Source organism: Sinocyclocheilus rhinocerous, unplaced genomic scaffold (genome assembly GCF_001515625.1).
Source record: "Sinocyclocheilus rhinocerous isolate Xijiao unplaced genomic scaffold, SAMN03320098_v1.1 scaffold919, whole genome shotgun sequence".
NCBI lineage: Eukaryota > Metazoa > Chordata > Actinopteri > Cypriniformes > Cyprinidae > Sinocyclocheilus > Sinocyclocheilus rhinocerous.
The window spans coordinates 683411-705172 of record NW_015637585.1 but is presented as its reverse complement, the minus strand read 5'-3'; the positions used below and the strand labels follow the sequence as shown (position 1 = coordinate 705172).

The window sequence follows — 21762 nt, the reverse complement described above, 5'->3', positions numbered from 1 at the left end:
ACCAAATACACAAAATAATGTTCTTTTTAGCAGCATCATATGACCCCTTTAAACCCGGATGATTGTAACCACTCTAAGTTCGTCTGCCTTGGGAAAGCTAGCGTGTCTCTGACATAGTGATAACACTCATTACCAGGTCTCGTCCCATTCGTCGATCTTTGTGATATCACAAATCCCGGAAAATGTGCGTTGTAGTCCAAACGAGTCGTTCGTTGTAGTTTTTGAAAAGTGATTTCTGTTAAATAAAATATCTCCTTTTGAAGTGGACTTTGAGCTTTGTAACTTTGCAGATCTTTTTTATGCTCAAACAGCAACATTACAGACTAACTAAAGTTGAAAAAGTGAAAAAGCATAATAGGACCCCTTTAATAGAGAATTCAGTTTATGTGCCTTTATGAATGTATGCAATGCATACATCGGCTATTTTACGATGTCTTTAAATGTGGGTCATCCAATCAGATTTTAGAGTGGTAACACATAATAATAACCTTTTTACATTTTTGTTTTACATTCTTTATATATTGTTCTCTTTTTTATTCTCTTGTGATCATTACACAAATTAAAACAAAACAAATACTGAGAACAAAAGATAAACACACTGTTAATATGTGTTGCAAATGTGTGTTTTGTTCAGGTGTACACTTACAAACAGAATGCTGTGAGCAGGCAGAGGGTTTACCCAATGCACAACAGCAGTATCAATGGGGTCGATGACATGGCAACCCTACAGGACCTACACGACGGGGCCATTCTACACAACCTGCAGCTCCGCTACACACAGAAGAGCGTATATGTGAGCAAACACACAGCAAAATCACCCACACACACTCAATATAGCATTATTTGTTATTCATTAAGCTTGCATTTTTACAAATGAGTGTGTGTACGAGTGTGTGAATGTTTCAGCTGTGGTGAAAGATGCAGTTGTCAAGGATACAGGGTTGTTGTGCAGGTGGCTGGATGGCTTTCTGTTCTTTAATGTGTCAAAGTAAAATATATTTGCTTAATTGCATGTCTCTCTCCCTTTCACTCTCTCTTTATACTGCCTCTTGATTTTACTTTCCTCACAACAGTGTACTGTGTTCTCCTTTGGGGCTGGTTCAACTGTGTTAGGTGTGTGTGTGTGTGTGTGTGTGCACTGTCGGGATGTGATCTGTGCCAAAAGCAGTTAGTCCAGTTCCAGATTTCCTGACTGACTCTAAGGAACAGAGTTAACATGCTACTGCTGACTCTCAGAATAACATCACCACTCTGAAGTCTTTATTTCCAAGCATCTGCATCAAGTCCAATTAATACATAGTGATTGTTTGTGTGTGCATTTAGGGGGATTTAACACCTGTCTGGTTAACATCTGTTTTCACTGTTCTGTAGTTGAATTTAAAGGGATAGTTCACCCAAAAAATTTTCATCATTTTCTCGCCCTCTCATCATTTCAAACCTGTTTGACTTTCTTTCTTCTGTGGATCAAAAATGTATAAACATCCTGAATATTTAATATCCTGGTCACTTTTCAATATAATGAATTGAATATGGTCTGGGGCAGTCATGCTTCAAAAAGGACACAAATGCTCCATAAAAGTACCGTAAAATAATGCAGAACTAGATCAACGAATCATTGAAAACATGTGTATTCAAAAGAATACTTTGTTCACAAATCGAACATGACTGGTTCTCTCATGAATGTGCCAAGAAGAGCTAGAGCAGATTTCAGGACTTTCAATCTGTTCCCCACACAGCGGTATCGTATGACTTCATGCGACTTTATAGCACACGAGACTATTTTTATAATAGCTCAGTTCAGTTTAATACTTTTATGGTTCTTATTTGTCATTGTAGCGCTTGACAGCCCAAGCCCTCATTTTCATTATTTTCAAAATAGTGGCAATGCCAGGATTTTCCAAAATGTATCTTTTATGTTCCACAGAAGAAGAAAAAAATAACATTTGGGTTTAAAACGACATTAGGATGAGTAAATAATGTGAGAATTTTCATTTTTTAGTGAACTATTCCTTGATATTTCAAACATTTTCAATACACTGATTTTACAGTATGAAGTTATGACACACTGTATGTTAAGGGATAGTTGAGTAAATCATAGGGTAATTTTAATTTTTGGGTGAACTATCCCTTTAATATGTCTTGTCATTGATTTGTAAAGATATTTTATTTGTCAAAACATGTTGAAAATAAGGTACAATCATTAACTGGTATCTTTCTTTTTTTTCCCACAACCTACTACTAATAATAATGATAATAATAATAAAAACCCTTGCATCTCCATGTACAGATAAAGTAATAGCCTCTTTTGCTCAGTCATTAAGTATTATAAAGCGATAGAGCAGTCATTCCAGGAGGCAACTCGCCTCTCTCTCTCTCTCTCACACATACACATACACACACTTTCTCTCTGTCTGTCACGTAATCACATGCCATGTGATTGGATCGGTTTGAGTGTGAAATAACCAGTCACCTATGAGAGTGGGTGTGGTCTGCAGGTATGTGATGGCTATCACAATAACGTCAGAGTTACTCACTTATCATGAGAAAATACACGCCTCCTGTTTCGACATGACTGAAACCTTTTCCCACACATTATGGGTTGAGAAAAGTGCTAAAACGACTAAATGATGCCTTAATGTGAATCTCTAATGCCAAAAAGGTGTGTTTTAGGGTTAGCTTAAAAATCAGACATATATTTTATTATTCGCATTATAATACACAGTCATGTTTGTATTTATATTATGTTATGTTGTTTTTTAAAGAAAAACTTTATCAGGTGAACATCATAAACAAAACCCAAGTTTCACGTTTTGACAGCGTGTGTGTGGTTTTATTGGTTTATGTTTTGATGCCAAAACCAGATAAAAACCAAAATCACATTTGAACACATTTTCTTCATTGTCTGGTATTTTTGATAAACATAGTTTTATTGTACATGTTTAAATCTTTAGAAACTTCCTTTTGGTGCCACAAATGACACACTTCATCTTTAAAACGCTCTTATTGAAAATCACATAAAACCACAATTGTAAATCCACATTTGTGAATCTAATGAATTCATTGGCTAATTAGAGCAGCCACCACAGATCTGCTAAACTGATTGGCTAATTGGTGACATATGGGAGCAATCAGAACGAATTAGGGTGTTATTTGTGTGTGGTTAGTTTTTGGTGGTCTGTGTAATGTCTGCCTGTTTCTTCTTCATCTTAAATGTATATATTAAAAATTACTGCCTAAAATCACAGAGGAGTTTATTTACTTAATACCAAGGCTGACTTGATTAAACTCAGTACAAATAAACCGTAACCCTCAATGCCATTGAAAACACACAAGTTGTGATGAAAATAAAAGCATTTGGTTGAGTGTGTGTGTGTTTGGGGGTCGTCGTGTGGAATGTGTGTGTCTAGCTGAGATCCGATTCCACAGCATTGAACACAAAGACGTTTCTCTCTCTCTCTCTCTCTCTCTCTCTCTCTCCCCCTCCTTCTCTGATTATAAACAGCTGTGGACTTTTTTTGCCTTACATTTGGACAGAAAATACTAGGCCAGCTTCCCACTTCAAACACACACATACACACACAAGGGGGCTGGTGATCCAGAAAATGTCTTTTGCATGTGAGGTTTACCTCTTTTTCATAGTATTGCTCTCTCTATTTCGCTGTAGTGTGAGTGTGTAGCAGGAAATAGTTCTGCTTCAGTTGGGCCGGATCATGTTTCAACTCTCACTCTACACACTCAGTTTAACATTGAGAGGGTGTGTGTGTGTGTAATGTGTCTGAGTTTATTATGCATTGCTATGCATAGCTGTCACTCTCAGCTGTCTCTCTAGACAGCAATCTCATGTCTGCTTCTGTCTGTGCATGTGAAACAGCATATAAAATACGCTTTCTAAAAAGTGCATATTTTAACTTACTGTGACTGTAGTCTGCCTTATGAATTCTTAACTATGAAGATATTAGTAGCACCACTGGACTGAACCCAACAACATCAGAAAGATACAGATGACGTTCACCCCCAATTAAACCCCTCAGAGTGCTGTTACACACATTTGCAGACACACCCAGGGGAGGTTATGGGAAGGACATGGCTGCTGTAGACCTTCATTGCATTTCTGAGGTAGCACTTATGGAGATTAAACCCTCGCAGGGGTATGGGGGGTTTTACTGGGGCAGTGTGTCACACTTTGATTGGCTGAATCCAATACTAACTTATTCTTACTATTTCTGCTGTATCTTTATATAGCTGAAATAGCATGAGTAGTGTGCTTTCCTAAATTAAGCATTGTCTAAGCCTTGTTCAGGAAGTCCATAGCTATCTGCTTGATAAGGCGCACCGTAACGAATACTGTTTCCGGGTCCCAAGTCTCTACTCTGTTTCATGTAAGAATAATATCTTTATAGCTATTTATGAGCACTATTTATTGATAGCACACATTTGTGACCCTGGACCACAAAACCAGTCTTAAGTCGCTTGGGTATATTTTTAGCAATAGCCAAAAAAACATTGTATGGGTCAAAATTATCGATTTTTCTTTTATGCCAAAAATCATTAGGATATTAAGTAAAGATCATGTTCCATGAAGATATTTTGTAAATTTCCTACCGTAAATATATCAAACCTTAATTTTTGATTAGTATTATGCATTGTTAAGAACTTCATTTATGGCAACTTTAAAGGCGATTTTCTCAGTATTTAGATTTTTTTTTTTGCACTCTCAGATTCCAGATTTTCAAATAGTTGTATCTCGGCCAAATATTGTCGTATCCTAACAAACCATACATCAGTGGAAAGCTTATTTATTCGGCTTTCAGATGATGTATAAATCCATTCAGGGTCACATTTATGCTAAAAGTTTAAAAGATTCAGAAGAGATTAATCACTGAGATTTCGGGAAAGGTTACAATCATGATTTTTCAGGAATATTAGGGCACACTGTGAGTGTATGTTAGCACTGTTTGTTTTGTGCATTTGGGATCGGATCACGCAGATCAGACCAGAAGCGGTGAACTTAATGGATGTTTAAAATGGCATAAAACATGCTATTTATGACAGAAAGTAGTATTCAGTATGTATAATATGCACAGAATATATTGTATATGATGAGTGTATCCCACAATGCTGTTTACTTGATCTGATTATCGACCAAAAGATATTTTCAAAATGTAAAAAAAAAATGGATAAAAGTCAGCATGAAACGAAAATCATCATCATATTTTATTCCCTATTGTTACACATATCCAAGTTAAATGGTTTCTAGAACAAGAAAAAATGTTGACCAGGACTCTATTCAGTCACCTAGATGTTGAGATAACAGTGCACCTCAGTTTTAAAATGGGAAGGCTTTTTTTTTTTTTGCAAGAATGACTTCATTTTTCCTGTACTAGAATAGAGAAGGGAATCCCGCCAGCCCATTCAGAGAAAACTGATAACACCTGTGACTCAATAAGAAGGCTTTCCCCTTTTGAGGACCACATACTGACAGCTTAATGTCTGCTTTAAAACTTCTTACTGTACTGTACCTCTGTTTCTTGCTGAATTACAGTCCGACATTAATATAACTATAAAACTTACTGTGTAAATTCATCTCTGATTTGACTATAAACAAATCTCATAAACGAGACATGCAAAGTTCATTTAAACTATCATCCTTTATGGATTCTGTGGGAAAAATTTGATTTTGACAGACATTGCATTCAAAAGAGACATTAGCACGAAACGGCTAGTGATGAAAACTTTAATCAGTCTTTATTGTTACTTTCTTCTGCAAAACACAGAAGAAGATAATTTGAATGTTTCCATTTAATGAACGTCAGTATATGGTCCAACACGACACTGGATCCTGTTGATTTTTATTGTATGAGGAAAAAAAACAACAACCTTTTTTGTGTTCTAGAGAAGAAAATTTTGAAATGAAATGAGGGTGATCAAATACACTCTAAAAAATGCTGGTTTAAATATAACCCAGCGCTGGGTTAAAAAGGGACAAACCCAGCTACTGGGTTGTTTTGACCCAGCGTTTGGGTTGAACGTGCCAATTTGCACTTATTTGGCATTCAAATCAAAACATCTCAACAACCAATCCAATCTATTTGCATCAGTGGTTTAAAAACAAGTTGGTCAGCAGACGCCAAAACACACGTGTGCACATGCTCAGACATGCAGAGGGTGTTTATAAAATCTGGTTATTCACTTAATGAGTTTCTATTTTCCTCTTCTGTCTCTCTTTCCATTCCTCTGTTTGCAGACATACATCGGCTCTATTTTAGCAGCAGTAAACCCTTATCAGAGACTGTCAGATCTGTATGATGCCACAGCCATAGAACGATACAGTCGACATCACCTGGGCGAAATTCCTCCTCACATCTATGCCATTGCTAATGAGTGCTACAGATCGCTGTGGAAGCGCTCCAACAACCAGTGTGTGCTCATCAGGTACGTTTCTGTATTGCGTTAAACGTAATTGTGCATTTAACTAGCCAGTGGTTTCTGCAGGCCTCATTTTGAAAGTGGTTTCTGCAGGCCTCATTTTCTTTTAATTTTCACAGTCTGACTATAAAGTCTTCTGCCTTGACCTTAACCCTCACCTCTGACCTCTTGCTAAGGTGTGAGGTCAAACTCATGGCTGCCTGACAGCACTCATTACACAAGCACGCAGAGGTTAAAGGTTCCAGACTGCTGTGTTTGTTCTCCGCACTGCAGATCTCTCATCGGCTTTAGTGAGAGCCGACATAGAGAATACAAATTGGCAGAATACCTGACCGCCGCGGCCAAGCCTAGACTAAGAAAAGCCCTGAGCATGTACAGACTCAGCAAACATGTGGACATTCATAGGGCTACCAAAAGAAGACAGGCTTTTCTCTTACTGTGCAGAAATCGAGGTAGAAACTGAAGTGTACTTCTTAAACTCGTGCTGCGACTACACACAATTCAGGAACGCCATTTTTGCAAACCACAACAGAGAATTTCAATGGAAATCTAATACCTACAAACTCCCAGACCTGCAGGATGAAACCACAGCGAGCACAAACAAGCCTTGCCTTATGAAAAGGGCAAGTGGTAGGACACAAACACAAAGCTGAAAGTAACTTTGCACACAGATGAAATACTTAATAGCATAATTTTTCAATGTTACCTTTACATTACACTAATATGGTATGTGTCCAATGACATTTCTCTAAGGCACAAATCTCTTTTTCTGTTGTGAAAACTATTAGATATATTACATAAACTAATATAAATATAAAATTATTCTAGCATTAAAAAAAGTATCTCGTTTTACGTACTTTGTCTATATTGGCATTTGTCTATATTAAATTTTTATTTTGGCCAGTTCAACTGCATAGTTTTTGCCCTTGTATAATGATTTTATGAATTAAATTTACTATTTGTTTAATGCCTTTAGTGCAAATTAAATCACACAAATCACAGTTTTAAACGTGTCTCAATTTTTGGCAAACCTCATAAAATGCATAGAAATTAAACCGCTCATAATTGACAGTATTTTGACCAAAACTGAAAGTGTCTTAAATGCACTACTGTTCAAAAGTTTGGGATTAGTAAGATTTTTAATATATTTTTTAAAAAGTCTCTTATGCATACAGTTAAAATGGTAATAATGTGAATTATTATTGCACTTTAAAAGAACTGTTTTCTAATATATTTTAAAATGTAATTTATTTATTACTGTGATGCAAAGCTGAATTTTCAGCATCATTACTCCAGTCTTTAGTGCCACATGATCCTTCATAAATTGTTCTAATATGCTGATTTAGTGCTCAGTTTTTAATGTCAGTTTAATGTCACTTTTTATCAATTGAATGTGTCCTTGTTGAATAAAAGTAATCTTACTGACCCCAAACTTTTGAATGGTAGTGTGCATGTATTGTGCCAGTAAAGCTTCTTGAGTCTTGAAAGACTACTTGAGTAAGAGCCAGAATGTAACTGCCCTCTGCTGGCAACACCAGCTCATTACAATCCTTTCAACTAATATTAATTTAATAATAATAATAATTTATGCATTTAGCAGACGCTTTTATCCAAAGCGACTTACAGTGCATTCAGGCTATACACTTTTTACCAGTATGTGTGTTCCCTGGCAATCGAACCCACGACCTTTTGCGCTGCTAACCAATGCTATTCATTTGTGTGTGTGTGTGTGTGTATCAGTGGGGAGAGTGGAGCAGGTAAAACTGAGAGCACAAAGATGATTCTGCGCTTTCTGTCTGCAATGAGTCAGCAAAGTGTGGCTCTCTCAACTGCAAAGAGAGCATCATCTCATGTAGAGGAGGCAATTGTGGAGAGCAGGTTTGTACATATATTAAATAACACAAAACAATCTATATACACCGTGTGCTCGCTCATATGCATGAATTTACCTGTCTCTCTGTCTCTAGTCCAATAATGGAGGCATTTGGAAATGCTAAAACAGTTCATAATAACAACTCTAGTCGCTTTGGGAAATTCATCCAGCTTCATTTCAGTCAGCATGGAAACATCCAGGGAGGAAGAATCACAGACTGTATCCTCTGTGCTTTGTTTGGATGTGTCAGCTGTTAGTTCATCTCTGTAGCTTTATTTCATTACCTGTACTGTGATGGCGCCTCTTTCTGCATTTGCCTTGACTTTATATTTTCAACACACAGACCTTTTAGAAAAGGTGAGTTTCTTATATTCATGAAACTTTTGCCTGTATGATTCTCTCTCTCTCTCTCTCTCTCTGTGTGTGTGTGTGTGTGTGTGTGTGTGATTTATGTGGGTCACTAATCATGTCTTTGTTGGACTCTTATTGTCTGTGTTTCCCTCAGAATCGCGTTGTGCGTCAAAATCCCGGGGAACGAAATTATCACATATTCTACGCTCTGCTGGCTGGAACCAGCGCAGAACAGAGGGGTGAGTCTGGGCAGTCTAAATTGTCCACAGATTTCTGTTTGAAGCCTCTTTTTATCCCTTGTATTGAGACTGAAGACTTCTTGTCCTTCAAAAGTGCCTTATATAAGTATTACATCCTTAAGAGGGCGCTGTGGATGATATTTAATCTGCAAAAACAGATGATACAAATGAATGTAGGCTTTATTAACACCAGTGGTGTTTTAGTATCACTGAGACACTATTAACTATAAACTGTTTTATATTGTTTGTTTTAATTTTTCATTCTATTTCAGTGTTTAATATTTTAGTACATCAAGTTGTATTTCATCAAATTGTTTAATTGAATTTTTTGCCAAGTGTGATTCTGTTTTTTTATTCAACTTGCTTCCAGTGTGCGACCTATCAGTAATCATAGTAAGCCAAGAATATAATTCATTTTAAATCCATTTCAGCCAGAAATATGACAGAGGTGACAAAGGAGAGATTACAGGCTTCGTGATGAGCCACATAATGTGCAAAACTGTGTTGTTATTCATGGCTTTCTCAGTTTAGTCTCCTAAGCCAGGGTTCAGCTTCTGCTGCTGTCACTGTCAAATGAGACTGAGAGGTCAGAAAGTCATAGTATCACAGTGAATCAGTGCTGTTTGTGACACAGTATCAGTTTGTTTAAGATCTGTGTTTATTGCTCTCACTCATTTTCTCACAGAGTCGTTCTCCCTTTCCCCTCCGGAGGGCTTTCATTATCTGGGTCAGTCAGGATGTGTGAAGGACAAAGCCATTAATGACACAGAGACTTTTCAGGAAGTGCTGGTAAGACAGTCACAACATCACTGTGTGACTAGTCTAAAGTACATTAGCACACACTCCACTGCTGTACAGCAACAACCTACTGCACTACTCTATTAGCACACATTTATATATATATATAACTTCAAACGTTTGTGGTCAGTACTAATTTTTATGTTATTGGAGAAAGTCTCTAATGCTGCATTTATTTGATCAAAAATACAGCTAAAACTGCAATATTGTGAAATATTATTAATACAGTTTAAAATATTAATTACATTTTAAAATGCTATTTATTCCTGTGATGTCAAAGCAAGTTTTCAGCAGCCATTACTCCAGTCTCAAGTATGATAATACTCCAGTATTACGTATAAATGGATTCACTTGTGTTTTAATGCTGTTTGGCTGTGTTTTGTGTGTTAGAATGCTCTGAGGACAATGCAGTTTGAAGAAGAGAACATCAAGGAGATGTTGAGGCTCCTTTCAGGAATCTTGCATGTGGGAAACATTGATTTTTTAACGGCAGGTGGAGCACAGGTCTGCTCTAAATCAGGTGAGCACTCCTCCACTCTCCACTCTCCACTCTCCACTCTGTTTTTCTCTTGATTGCTGAATTTTTGAGTTGTTTACTGTAATCTGCTGATGTTAATTGCATTACATTTATATTAATGTATAAAAGTAAAATATGTGTTTGTTTAGCTCTCAGTAAAGCTGCAGATCTTTTGGGGTTGGATTGTGCCCAGCTGTCTGAAGTTTTGACCCACAGATCCATGATCCTCAGAGGAGAAGAAATCAGCACACCTCTCACTGTAGAGCAGGTAACAGGGGTGTTAAAAACAAAGTTTCCCATCAAACATCACAACTTAACTTCTTAACACAATATTTACAAACATTTTCAATTCAGTGCCACTGTATTACTGTTAAGTGCAAGAAAAATATTGAGAGATATTCAAAGAAGCTCAGAGTGAAACAGTGAGATAATACTCCACATGTATGAACAATCAAGTCACACCTTAAAATCAGGGTTGCTAAGAGGTGGAAAATTTCTGGAAACTTTCCAGGATTTTTTGGAAGCTTTTAGAAATTTACCTGAAATTTTCCGCCCCGTTGCAACCCTAGTGAAAACAGCATAGATTTTATCAGAATACTTCTGTACTCACCAAAAACGTGTATAGAAACTCTCCCTCCCTCTAGAGGACTTCACATGTAACTGCGTTGTATTAATAGTCATTTCAACTTCCTCACTCCACCTTTTTATCACTGTATGGATATAGCATAACTTCTGGTTGAAGACTCACAAACATCACATCACAAAAAGTTTGCTGTATTGAATATGAATAAATATATACAATCTATAAATAAACATAAAGAGTCTTGGCTTGTCACTTTTTTCACGATTTTACTACAAAGGAATTAAAATCAGAAAGGCAGACAATCAACATATGAGTTATGTTGTGAGGATGGACATAACACTTTTTTCAAATTTTTTTTTTTACTTTTTTCTAAATTAATACATTTTAAACTTTAATTAATTATATTTAAATAAATAACTAGATTGAAAAGTATGTAGACAAACTTTAAGATTGCTTGAGAAAGCCTAGACAGAAAGTTTTTAAAAGTTTGCAGTCTGAAGGTTTTCAGTTTGAAGTAGTTTGAAATTTAAAATAGTTTTGAAGATTAAAGTTTGGCTGTTTTCAAGGCAAAACAGTCTATCAGAAAAACAGATAGGTATAAAACATATTTCTAGGGTACCAGGAGTGGTTGCTGGGGTGTTTCTAGCATGACTAGCATGTTGATAACATGTTTCTAGCATGATTAGCTTGTTTCTAGCATGATTAGCATGTTGCTAGCATGATTAGCATGTTTCTAGCACGATTAGCATGTTGCTAGCATGATTAGCAAGTTACTAGCATGTCTAGCACGATTCGCAAGTTACTAGCATGTTGCCAGCATGATTAGCAAGTTATTGAATTGAATATGAATAAATGTATACAATCTATAAATAGACATAAAGAGTCTTGGCACAAAAAAACAAGTTAGTGGAAGACTGAAATTGAACACTTTCACGATTTTACTACAAATGAATTCAAATCAGAAAGGCAGACAATCAACATATGAGTTATGTTGTGAGGATGGACATAACACTTTTTTCAAATTTTTTCTAAATTAATACATTTTAAACTTTCATTAATTATATTTAAATAAGTAATAAATAGCTATAATACCCTTTGTAGTCAGAATAACAGCACAAATATGTCTCTGTGTGCATCAGGCGGTGGACTCGCGGGACTCTATGGCGATGGCTCTCTACTCTCAGTGCTTCACTTGGATTATTCGTAAATTGAACAACCGTATCAATGGCAATGAAGACTTCCGATCCATCGGCATCCTGGACATCTTCGGGTTTGAGAACTTTGAGGTGAGAGTCATTACAATGAGTTTATGGCAGGTTTGAACCCACTGGTCATGTGTTATTTTATTCTTTCTGCTTGATTTTCTTTCTTCGTCTCAGGTGAACCGGTTTGAGCAGTTTAACATTAACTATGCAAATGAGAAGCTACAGGAGTATTTCAACAAGCACATTTTCTCTCTAGAGCAACTTGAGTACAACAAGTATGTCATTACAAATATACAAACATACACACTCAACACGTCACCAACCAAACGCACTTCAAATGCAACTTAACGCACATGGCAAACATCTAATTCTCTGCCATTTTATTTCTTTCTTTGTACTTGTTTTCATAGAGAAGGGCTGGTCTGGGATGATGTCAACTGGATGGACAATGGAGAGTGCCTTGATCTCATAGAAAAGGTACAAACACAAACACAGTCCCACTCAAAAACACTGTATACATTTCTGACGTTCTAGATCTGAGTCTGTCTGCGCATGTGTTTTCTCTGCAGAAGTTGGGTTTGCTTGCTCTCGTGAATGAGGAGAGTCATTTTCCTAAAGGCACTGATGACACATTGCTGGAGAAACTCCATAGCCAGCATTCTGTATGTCATACACAGATATCATCATTTTTCTAAAGGGCATCAGGTTTGCATGAGCTAGAGCTGTAAGCAAGAATGTAGCCAAATGGAACAGCCTGAACAAACTTTTGATCCACCACAGATTTGAATATTGGGCACAAAATCACCCTGAATATGGGAACTGCTGTATAATCACTAATATATCTCTCTCTTCATCTTATTAGAGGAATCAGTTCTATGTTAAGCCTCGTGTTGCAGTTCATCAGTTTGGAATCAAGCACTATGCAGGAGAGGTACAGCACCCTGTCTACTAAGTTTTTATCATTATTATTTATTTATTTGAGTTAGATTTGATTACTTAAATAAATATACTTTTTATGATTTACAGTATATGTAAGTAAATTAGCAGTTGTAAGCATCTTTCAAAAACCTGTTACATTTTGTTCATATATCAAATGCAATATTATATTTCAAAATAGGTAGAGTGTATATATTTCATAATAGGTTATGTTTCATGATAGGTACAGGTACATATGATGCTTATAAAAGGGTCAAGAAGAATTATTATTTATTAGCATAAGTGGTGTTCTATTAAATATGATTAAACAGACTTTTCATACAATGTCAGTTGTATCAATGTCAATTACCAGTCACTAAGTTGGTGATCATATGATTTTTTTGGTCAGTTTCAATTTTGTTATGAGATAAAAAAAAATGAATTTTTATTTAGTTATACGATGCATCTGAATAAAAACCTTTTATTTAGTACTTTTTTTGTGTGGCAAAGTTTCATTAGAAAAAATAAAGAAAAAATGCAGTCCGTGCATTGCATATATCATGTGTTATGGTATATACTGGAGAATGAGGCAAAAATGTGTTCAGCATCAGCATTACAGGTGTCATGTCTCAGGTTAACATCCTGCTTTTTGTCTCCAGGTTGTGTATGATGTCAGAGGAATTCTGGAGAAGAACAGGGACACTTTTAGAGATGATATTCTCAATTTACTCAGGGAGAGCAGGTGTGTGTGTGTGTGTGTGTGTGTGTGTGTGTGTAGTTGTGTAACTGTTCTCTGTAAGGTCATTTGTTCACACGCTCCTGTTCTCTCAGGTTGGATTTTGTGTATGATCTTTTTGAGCGAGTGAACACCTGGACTGGACAGGACACTGTCAAGTGCGGCTCAAAGTATCGCAGACCTACTGTTAGCTCCCAATTTAAGGTAAGAAACTACAACTCCCATAATGCTTTAGAGCAGGTAAACAAAAGCTAAATTTGAATGAAAGTGAAGGTAACAAGATATTTGATGGATTATTTTACTCTTACACTCTTATTTCTACAGAAGTTTCTAAAATTTGATTTAAAAAGTCTGTTAGTTTCACTAAAGAAACAATCCAAAACTATCAAATGATTGTCTGTTCAACTTGCAGTTATAATAAACTAACTAGAAGTATTAGTTAGTAGATTAAGTGTATTAGGTATAAAACATTTTAACATTTTGTACCAGATTATTTATTTCTGTCTACCCAGAATTCATTGCACTCCCTGATGTCTACCCTTAGTGCCGCCAATCCATTCTTTGTACGCTGCATTAAACCCAACAATAGCAAGGTATGTGTCACACACACACACAAGCATATGAACTAATTGAGCTGAGTTTGAGTCATTTTGTGTTGTATTCAGGTTTGGAATTAATGGTTTTGTTTATTTTGAGAATGCCAGTCTGGTCTGATCACATTTATAGGCCGAGTTCAAGTGCGGACATCTAAAACACACACGATTAGACACGCACACTATCAGATGGCGATTCTCTGTATGGTTGTTTATCTCTCCATGTTTTCATTCAGTAGTGACAGAAGGAGATTACACATCATAAACTCTGTGTGAAGATATAAGACTCCTTTGAGAGACACACACAAACACACACACGCTCTGCACACTTTTCTATTCAGATTGCATTGGACCCGAGGCCATTCAGCAGGCTGCCTATTAACTCTACAGCAGATGTCAGACTGCATGTGTGTTGTGTGTATTTTAGTTCCTCTTTGTTCAGTTGTTGAAGGTCAGTGCTGAGGTGTTAATGGGACACATCAATTCTGTTCCATTCTACTTATGCTTTCAGATCGTGCTTTAAACACATCAATGCTGAAGCAAATCAATATGCAAATGTAGCCTTGTGCAGAAGTCACGAGTAAAGAGTATATAGTGATATTTAAAAACAGCAGAAGAGAAAGCAAGCAAATTAATAATGTACAAAATTAAATAAAATTATAATAGTTAAAAACGAAATTAATAAACTAACTAATTAATTCAAAGGTACTTATGTCACACGTTTGTTTACGACTGAATGTATTTAAAGAAAGAGCAACTTGTTCAGTAAACCATTTAAAAAAAAAAAAGTTTTTCCCCCTGCTGTACCGAAATCATACCGAACCGTGACGTTAAAACCGAGGTACGTACCGAACTGTCATATTTGTGTACCATTACACCCCTAATATACAGTACAGAATAATATTTAAAAATATAAACAGGTACATTTGATAACAAAATTAATTATTGTTTTTTCCTTTTTGTCTTCAAATAAGTTTGAATTTACTTGAATTTTTCTCTTTTTTCTCTCTTTTTCTTTTTAAAGAAATTAGTTATTGTAGTAAATTAAATTTAGATAAATAATAATAAACAAAAAGTAGGCCTAATCATTTTTAAATGGCATCTGTCATCTATAGCATCTATCAAATTATCTGTTTTCTATTTTGATCTATATATCTAATATTAAGTTCTATTTAAAATCATTCTTCAGTAAAAAGTAGATTATTATAATTACTATTTAAAATAATAACTAAAAGAATAATATATAATATAAATATACAATATTTTGTTAATTTAATAAACTCATTTACAGTTATGACATCTTCATACAGTATCTGCCTCTCTATGTCTCTTTCTGTATATTATATTTTAGTTGTATGTCTCTGTTGTTCTGCTGTTCCCCCACTTTATTTGAATGTAAACAGCTGGGGTGACTTCTGCCCCTTTTCTACCCACAATGCATTTCACTCCAACACCCCCCTCCCCCTTTGAACACAAATTAGCCCAGCATGGGTTTTGATCTCCATGGCAACCAGCAGTGTGTGAATGAGATCGAGAGGTTGGGGGTGTGTGTGTATGTGTGTGAGCTGACCAGTCGATCGCTGGCTCGTTGTGGACATACACTTGCTCAGAGCTGCTGTTGGTCACAGGATGAGAAAGGACACTGTACTATACAGTAAGAGTTCATATATTATTAAAAGTAAACTTTCAGATGGTTAAATTGTTGCTGTTGAAGAACAGAACTGATGTAGTGATGTTTGGACAGATGCTGAGAGTTTTTCCAGATGTTTGAATATCTATTTGTCTGTTTTGACATAGTCTTCAATTATATGAGTTGTCAGATATGTTTACCTGTTAGATAATGAAGATTTTTCTCAAAGTTTTGCTTATTAAACAGCAGATTTATGAAAGCTGTTTGCACTATTCTGATGGTTTGTTTCTTAAAGGGATAGTTCACCCAAAAATGTAAATTCTGTTCTAATTTGTTCATCCTCTTGTCTTTCCAAGCCTGTGTGACTTACTTTCTTCTGTGGAACATAAAAGAAGACGTTTTGAAGAACTGTTTTTGCCCATACAGTGAAAGCCAGTGGGGTCCAAAACAGCATTTGACCCCTGTGACTTTCACTCTTTGAAAAACGCACATTCATCAGGTTTGGAACAACATATGGGTGACTAAATGATGACAGAATTGTCATTTTGGGGTGAACTATCCCTTTAATATGTTTATATGTTGGTAGAATTAGTTTTTCTGGGAGCCGATTAAAGAGAGATGTTGTCCCTCCCCCCATGAAGCGCTCTGACATTGATCCTGTCTGCGTTCTGTGACTTGTGCTGCATGTATCAGTATGTTAATGTGCCGCTGACTATAATGAATGATTGTGTGAGTGCGAGTGTTTGTGTGTGTGTTGGTATTGACCTTGCTCTCACAGAGCTCATTCACCACTCATCTCCTCATCTCACTTTCATTCTGGTTCATTCCTCCTTCCACAGAGATGACATTTAGAAGCGGGGATCACAGCGCCCCGTTTCCGACCTAACCCCCACACAGGGTCACAGGTCAGGGGGAGAGGGAGTGATGATAGCCCACTTAGTGTGTTTGAAGAATGAAACCACTCAAAGCTCAACCAATCTATATTTGAACGCAGAATTAATCCAGCTAATTTAGATTTAGAACTTTTTTAAATAGAACAGTGAAGAAACTGTAGTGATTTAAATTGCTACAATGTTTCTGTCTTTCTTTTGCAGATGCCCAATCAGTTTGAGCAGTCTGTAGTCCTCAACCAGCTGAGATATTCTGGGATGTTGGAGACAGTTAAAATCAGACGTTCTGGGTTTCCGGTTCGGAGAACGTTCAAGGATTTCTGTTCCAGGTTTGTCCCCTAAACACAATAAACTCACATATTCTTGCTAAAAACGGATTTGTTCTGAAACTTTTTCATTTTGGTTTGTGATATCCTTTTTTAATAAAGCATAATAAGCCCCATGGTTTACAGTGAATTTATAACAGCCAAGGGGCGTTGTTAGGCACAACGCGAAGCGGAGTTCAATTTACAACAGCTTCGAACGTGGCTCAACCAATCAGAATCAAGGACCGGAACTATCCGTTTTGTAAGAGAAAACACAGAGAATTTATTCAAGTTTAAGTTTTTGCAACACCACTTCTGGCATAGTTAAATGAAGTCATTATCATTCTTTTCAGTCCATACAAGTAAATGAGACTAGAATGCATCTTATTCACAAAATTCAGAGCTATTTGACACCCAGAATAAACATTGTGCTATTACTTCTGCTTTTCCTGCATTTTTTATTGTTCTTGGTAGCAGTAATTAATTGAATGATAATCAAATGATGGATAAGAGTTAGGCCTGTCGCAATAATCAATATATCGACTTATCGCGCAATATATGTACATGACCTCAATAATTTTTGGTGATGCAATATATCGCCCATTATATTTACTTAAAAATTAATGTCACCATGTTTTGTACATTCCACTTGCGCCTGTGTCTTTTGCAGCTTCTCGTACATAACGTGGTGTAGTCAGTTGGTGCTAGTTCAAATTTAAAAAATGCTTCTACAAAAGTTTAATCTGCAGATATGGCTTTGTTTAGGGATCTGTGCCTTTGTGCATACGGACTTCTAAGTAGTGATTGTGTTTTTCAGCAATAGTGTGCACCTTTAATTTACAGAGAAAAGAAGGTCAGGGAAAAATCTGTAGATGGAAAAATCTTTGTGCATTTTTCTTTTTTTCTACTTGCTACTTTGCACTTTTTGTTAGAAAATGTTTATTTACTATTTATTCACGTTTTTTATGGTATCGAATATTTTGATACTTAATTTCCATGATCTAAAAATATTCTTAAAAATTAAAAGTTTGTTGTCATATGGAAGTGTGTAGGCCTTCTTGCATTATTATGCTGTTACATTATGATTATATATTCAGTGGTATAAAATGGTCTTTAAAATGACAATAATATCGCTTATCGCAATTATTTCTGGGGCAATATATCGTACAACAAAAAGTTGTTATCGTGACAGGCCTAATAAGAGTGCTATAATTGGGCAGAAAGTCGAGCGAGCACAATGTTGTCATTTAAAAGTAAGACCTGTTTTTAGTCTGTGGATAGAGCCAGGTCAGTTTGATATTATGCAGAATTGGATTTGTCTAAAATTCTCACTGGTCCACGGATGTGCAACAAAACATTTCCCAAATTTTGGTCACGTGATGTCGCATCAGGTCACATTTTTAGGTCTCCATTGAAATCAATAGATTCACAGTGTTCACTGACGTAAACTCTTGTGTTCAGACTTCCTTATTGTGAACCACTTTTGCAGGACAGTTTAATCACTGTTTTATTTTTTATTTGTCAGGTACTATGTCTTGATGAGGGGTTTGGCTTTGTCAGATGACCCAAAGGGGCGGTGCCTCCTCCTGCTGCAGCTGTATGACAACAGCAGTGCTGAATGGCAGCTGGGAAAAACCAAAGTGAGCAACATCATGTTCTCTGGATATTCACTTTGACATGTGTATCTTTGTTTTTTTTTTGTTATTCACGCAGTTTTAGCAGCACTGCTTATTATTTTCCAATTATTAAGCATGAAATTGTACTAGAGAGACAGTAAATGGAAATTAAATATTTATTATTTGAATATTTGTTTAAAATAAGCTATTAAAGGCAGAAGGTGACTAAAATAATAAATAACTGGTGACCAGATACAGGACCTAGGATTATATTTTCCCTTTTATATTCATATAAATTTTAAATTAAAAAAGGTGTCCATTAACTTTTTTTTATTGCATTAGCTACCCAGAATGCTGAATAGGATAGTGCATAAGCAAAGGGAAAAATTTGTTGCAAGGTTTTGAGCAAGTGAAGTAGTTTGAGAGATACATACATCTAAACTTAACTTATTGGTTTTGTACTCTAGATCAGTCATGATATGGTGTGAATGATGTCTATACATTGTTTTTTTTAGGTGTTTATGAAAGAAAGTTTGGAGCTGCGGTTAGAGAAGCAGAGAGAAACAGAAGTGCTCAAAGCGGCTTCAATTATTCAAGCTCATATACTGGGCTACAGAGCACGGTAAACACACTTACACATGCATATTCACACTTCTAGTTGGTGCCAACTCTCATGTACTCCCTCTGTTGTCTCTCTGCCCTCTGCTGGTTATAGGAGGCAGTACAGATGGTTGTTGCAGTGCATTGTTGTTATTCAGAAAAACTACCGTGCACTGTATTGGCGGCGGCGCTTCCAGATGACGCGCTGGGCCACCATCACCCTACAGAAGAGGCTCAGAGGGCAAAGGGCACGACGGCTCTACATTCAACTTCTAGAGGAGAAGAGGAAGAGGGAGGAAGAAGAAGAGAAGAGACGACGAGAAGAGCAGGAGGCACAGGAGAGGTAAGCAGTTCAATTGCCTTTATTATTATATCTATGTTTATGTTTTTATGGTTTTTAAGTTTCTGATTTTCTTGTAATGTTTTTTTTTTTTATCAGAGAGAGACAGCGCATGGAGTTGGAGCTCCTAGCACAAGCAGTTAGTGAAATATCTGTCTGTCTGTCTATCCATCTGTCTATCTATCCGTCCGTCCGTCCGTCCGTCCGTCTGTCTGTCTGTCTATCCGTCTGTCTGTCTGTCTGTCTGTCTGTCTATCCGTCTGTCTGTCTGTCTATATCTGTCTGTCTGTCTGTCTATCCGTCTGTCTGTTTGTCTGTCCGTCTGTCTGTCTATCTATCTGTCTGTCTGTCTGTCTATCTATCTGTGGAGAAACAATTTCTTAAGGCCCATTCACACAAAGCATGATAACTGTAAAGAAAACGATAAAGATATAGTTCTAAAAATCATTCTCAATATTAAAGAATAGCAGAGTCCACACCACAACTATAACGATAAAGGCACAGAGAAACGATATCGTTGGAATCACTTTCAGAACAATTTTTTCCAGCTGATGAACGATACAAACATTGACAGCCAATCAGAATCCATCCTGCTATAACGAGTTGGAGAATTTAAAGTGACAGACATGCGTGTGCTTAGAATAAACAGACGATATCATTCGCCAGTGTGGACGCTAATATTGTTATCTTTATAGTTATCGTTCTTGGCGTGAACGGGGCTTTAGTTTTGTAATTATGAAATATTGCCATTGACAGCAATGGATATGATTATTTATTTGCTAATTTGGTTCAAAATTGGTTAATTTTCCTTTTAATTACTGTTGGTTTCAGTGCAAAATTCATGTGCAATTCAAGTGATGTAGAATGTTGGGTAACGCAGTCTTTTCTCTGTGTTCAACACAGGCAGAGGAAGCTCGAAGATTAGAGGAAAAAAATACAAATGAGCAGATTCTAAATTTCTTAACCGAGAGAGCCACACCAGACAGTATTGTACCAGAGAGTATTCCACTTCAGAACGACCCACCTGAGAACCCTGTACCCTTCTCTATAGCAGAGAAGTCACTGGTAGAGCAGGTTTTTGACGAGGTGTTCGAGGGAGAGACAAACCAGGCATCACAGGTGGAGGAGATCTTGCGTTTAGAGCGTGAGATTGAAGGCCTGCAGCGACAGAAAGAGGCTCAGGAGCAGAGTCTAACTGCGCAGTCATTGCATCGCCTGCAGTGGCTGCGTGATCAGGAGCTGCGCAGGCTAGAAGAGGAGGCCTGCAAGGCTGCACAGCAGTTCCTCACCTCGCTCAACTTCGATGAGATCGACGAGTGTGTGCGTAACATCGAAAGCTCGCTGGGAGGGTCTGGTGGCTCACAGAGGGAGGTAGCCCGAGGTGAGGAAGATGAGGTGGATGAAGGCCTGGGAGTGGACGAAGACGGGTTTAAAGACTCTCCTAACCCCAGCGAGCATGGCCACTCTGACGGCCAGCGCACCAGTGGAATCCGCACCAGCGATGATTCCTCAGAGGAGGATCCTTATGCAAACGACCGTATGCCTCTGCCCCCTGCCCTGCCCATCATCACACCCTCAGCCTATCATGCTCCACCCTCCAGCAGTGGCTCCACCTACTCTCACGCTGTTCAGGAAGAGGAGGCGGAGCTAATCCCTCCCGATGAAGATTCAGATTATGATGCAGATGATTATGATGAAGGAGGCCTCATCATGCGGCCTCCCAGCCTTCCGCCTCACAATGACCACTGGTCACGTGACCACCGCAGCTCCTTGGCAACCAGCACCAGTGTCAGCTCAGGGGCGTATCGCTTCAGCTCGGAGGGGCCACAGTCTTCTGTGAGTTTTTCACACACATTCAATATGGTTGATTCATATACCACATACATTCTGTACGAGTCAGATTTATATAGAGATTTGAGTGTTCCTGTAGAGCATATTTGTCAAATATATTTGACAGTTGGTACTTAACACATGTTCCTGGTCTTATTGTGCATGATTTTTCTGTGCATGTAGATGCATTGGTACGCTTCAAAATGCAGTAACTTGGTTCTGAATCATCTGTTCTTTTCAAGCGAATTCCTTAATTCATCAAATTCATCATTAATAAAATTTAAAAATTCACATGCTGAATATCCTGTTTCACTT

General features: G+C 37.1%; 1 protein-coding gene across 1 annotated transcript in view; it reads left to right on the top strand.

Annotated features, from left to right (window-relative positions):
* The window catches only part of LOC107749189 (unconventional myosin-X-like), a 33377-nt gene that overhangs the window by 2641 nt on the left and 8974 nt on the right, over positions 1-21762 (top strand). Inside the window, exons 3-25 of the mRNA XM_016564290.1 lie at positions 635-793; positions 6245-6432; positions 8167-8304; positions 8394-8518; positions 8643-8656; positions 8805-8889; positions 9575-9678; positions 10078-10207; positions 10354-10472; positions 11927-12073; positions 12167-12267; positions 12403-12469; positions 12562-12654; positions 12855-12923; positions 13567-13649; positions 13739-13847; positions 14156-14236; positions 16961-17085; positions 18587-18701; positions 19193-19299; positions 19393-19620; positions 19717-19756; positions 20521-21453. Of these exons, the coding sequence (XP_016419776.1) occupies positions 635-793; positions 6245-6432; positions 8167-8304; positions 8394-8518; positions 8643-8656; positions 8805-8889; positions 9575-9678; positions 10078-10207; positions 10354-10472; positions 11927-12073; positions 12167-12267; positions 12403-12469; positions 12562-12654; positions 12855-12923; positions 13567-13649; positions 13739-13847; positions 14156-14236; positions 16961-17085; positions 18587-18701; positions 19193-19299; positions 19393-19620; positions 19717-19756; positions 20521-21453 (3360 nt within the window). The remainder of the gene's footprint in view (positions 1-634; positions 794-6244; positions 6433-8166; positions 8305-8393; positions 8519-8642; positions 8657-8804; positions 8890-9574; positions 9679-10077; positions 10208-10353; positions 10473-11926; positions 12074-12166; positions 12268-12402; positions 12470-12561; positions 12655-12854; positions 12924-13566; positions 13650-13738; positions 13848-14155; positions 14237-16960; positions 17086-18586; positions 18702-19192; positions 19300-19392; positions 19621-19716; positions 19757-20520; positions 21454-21762) is intronic.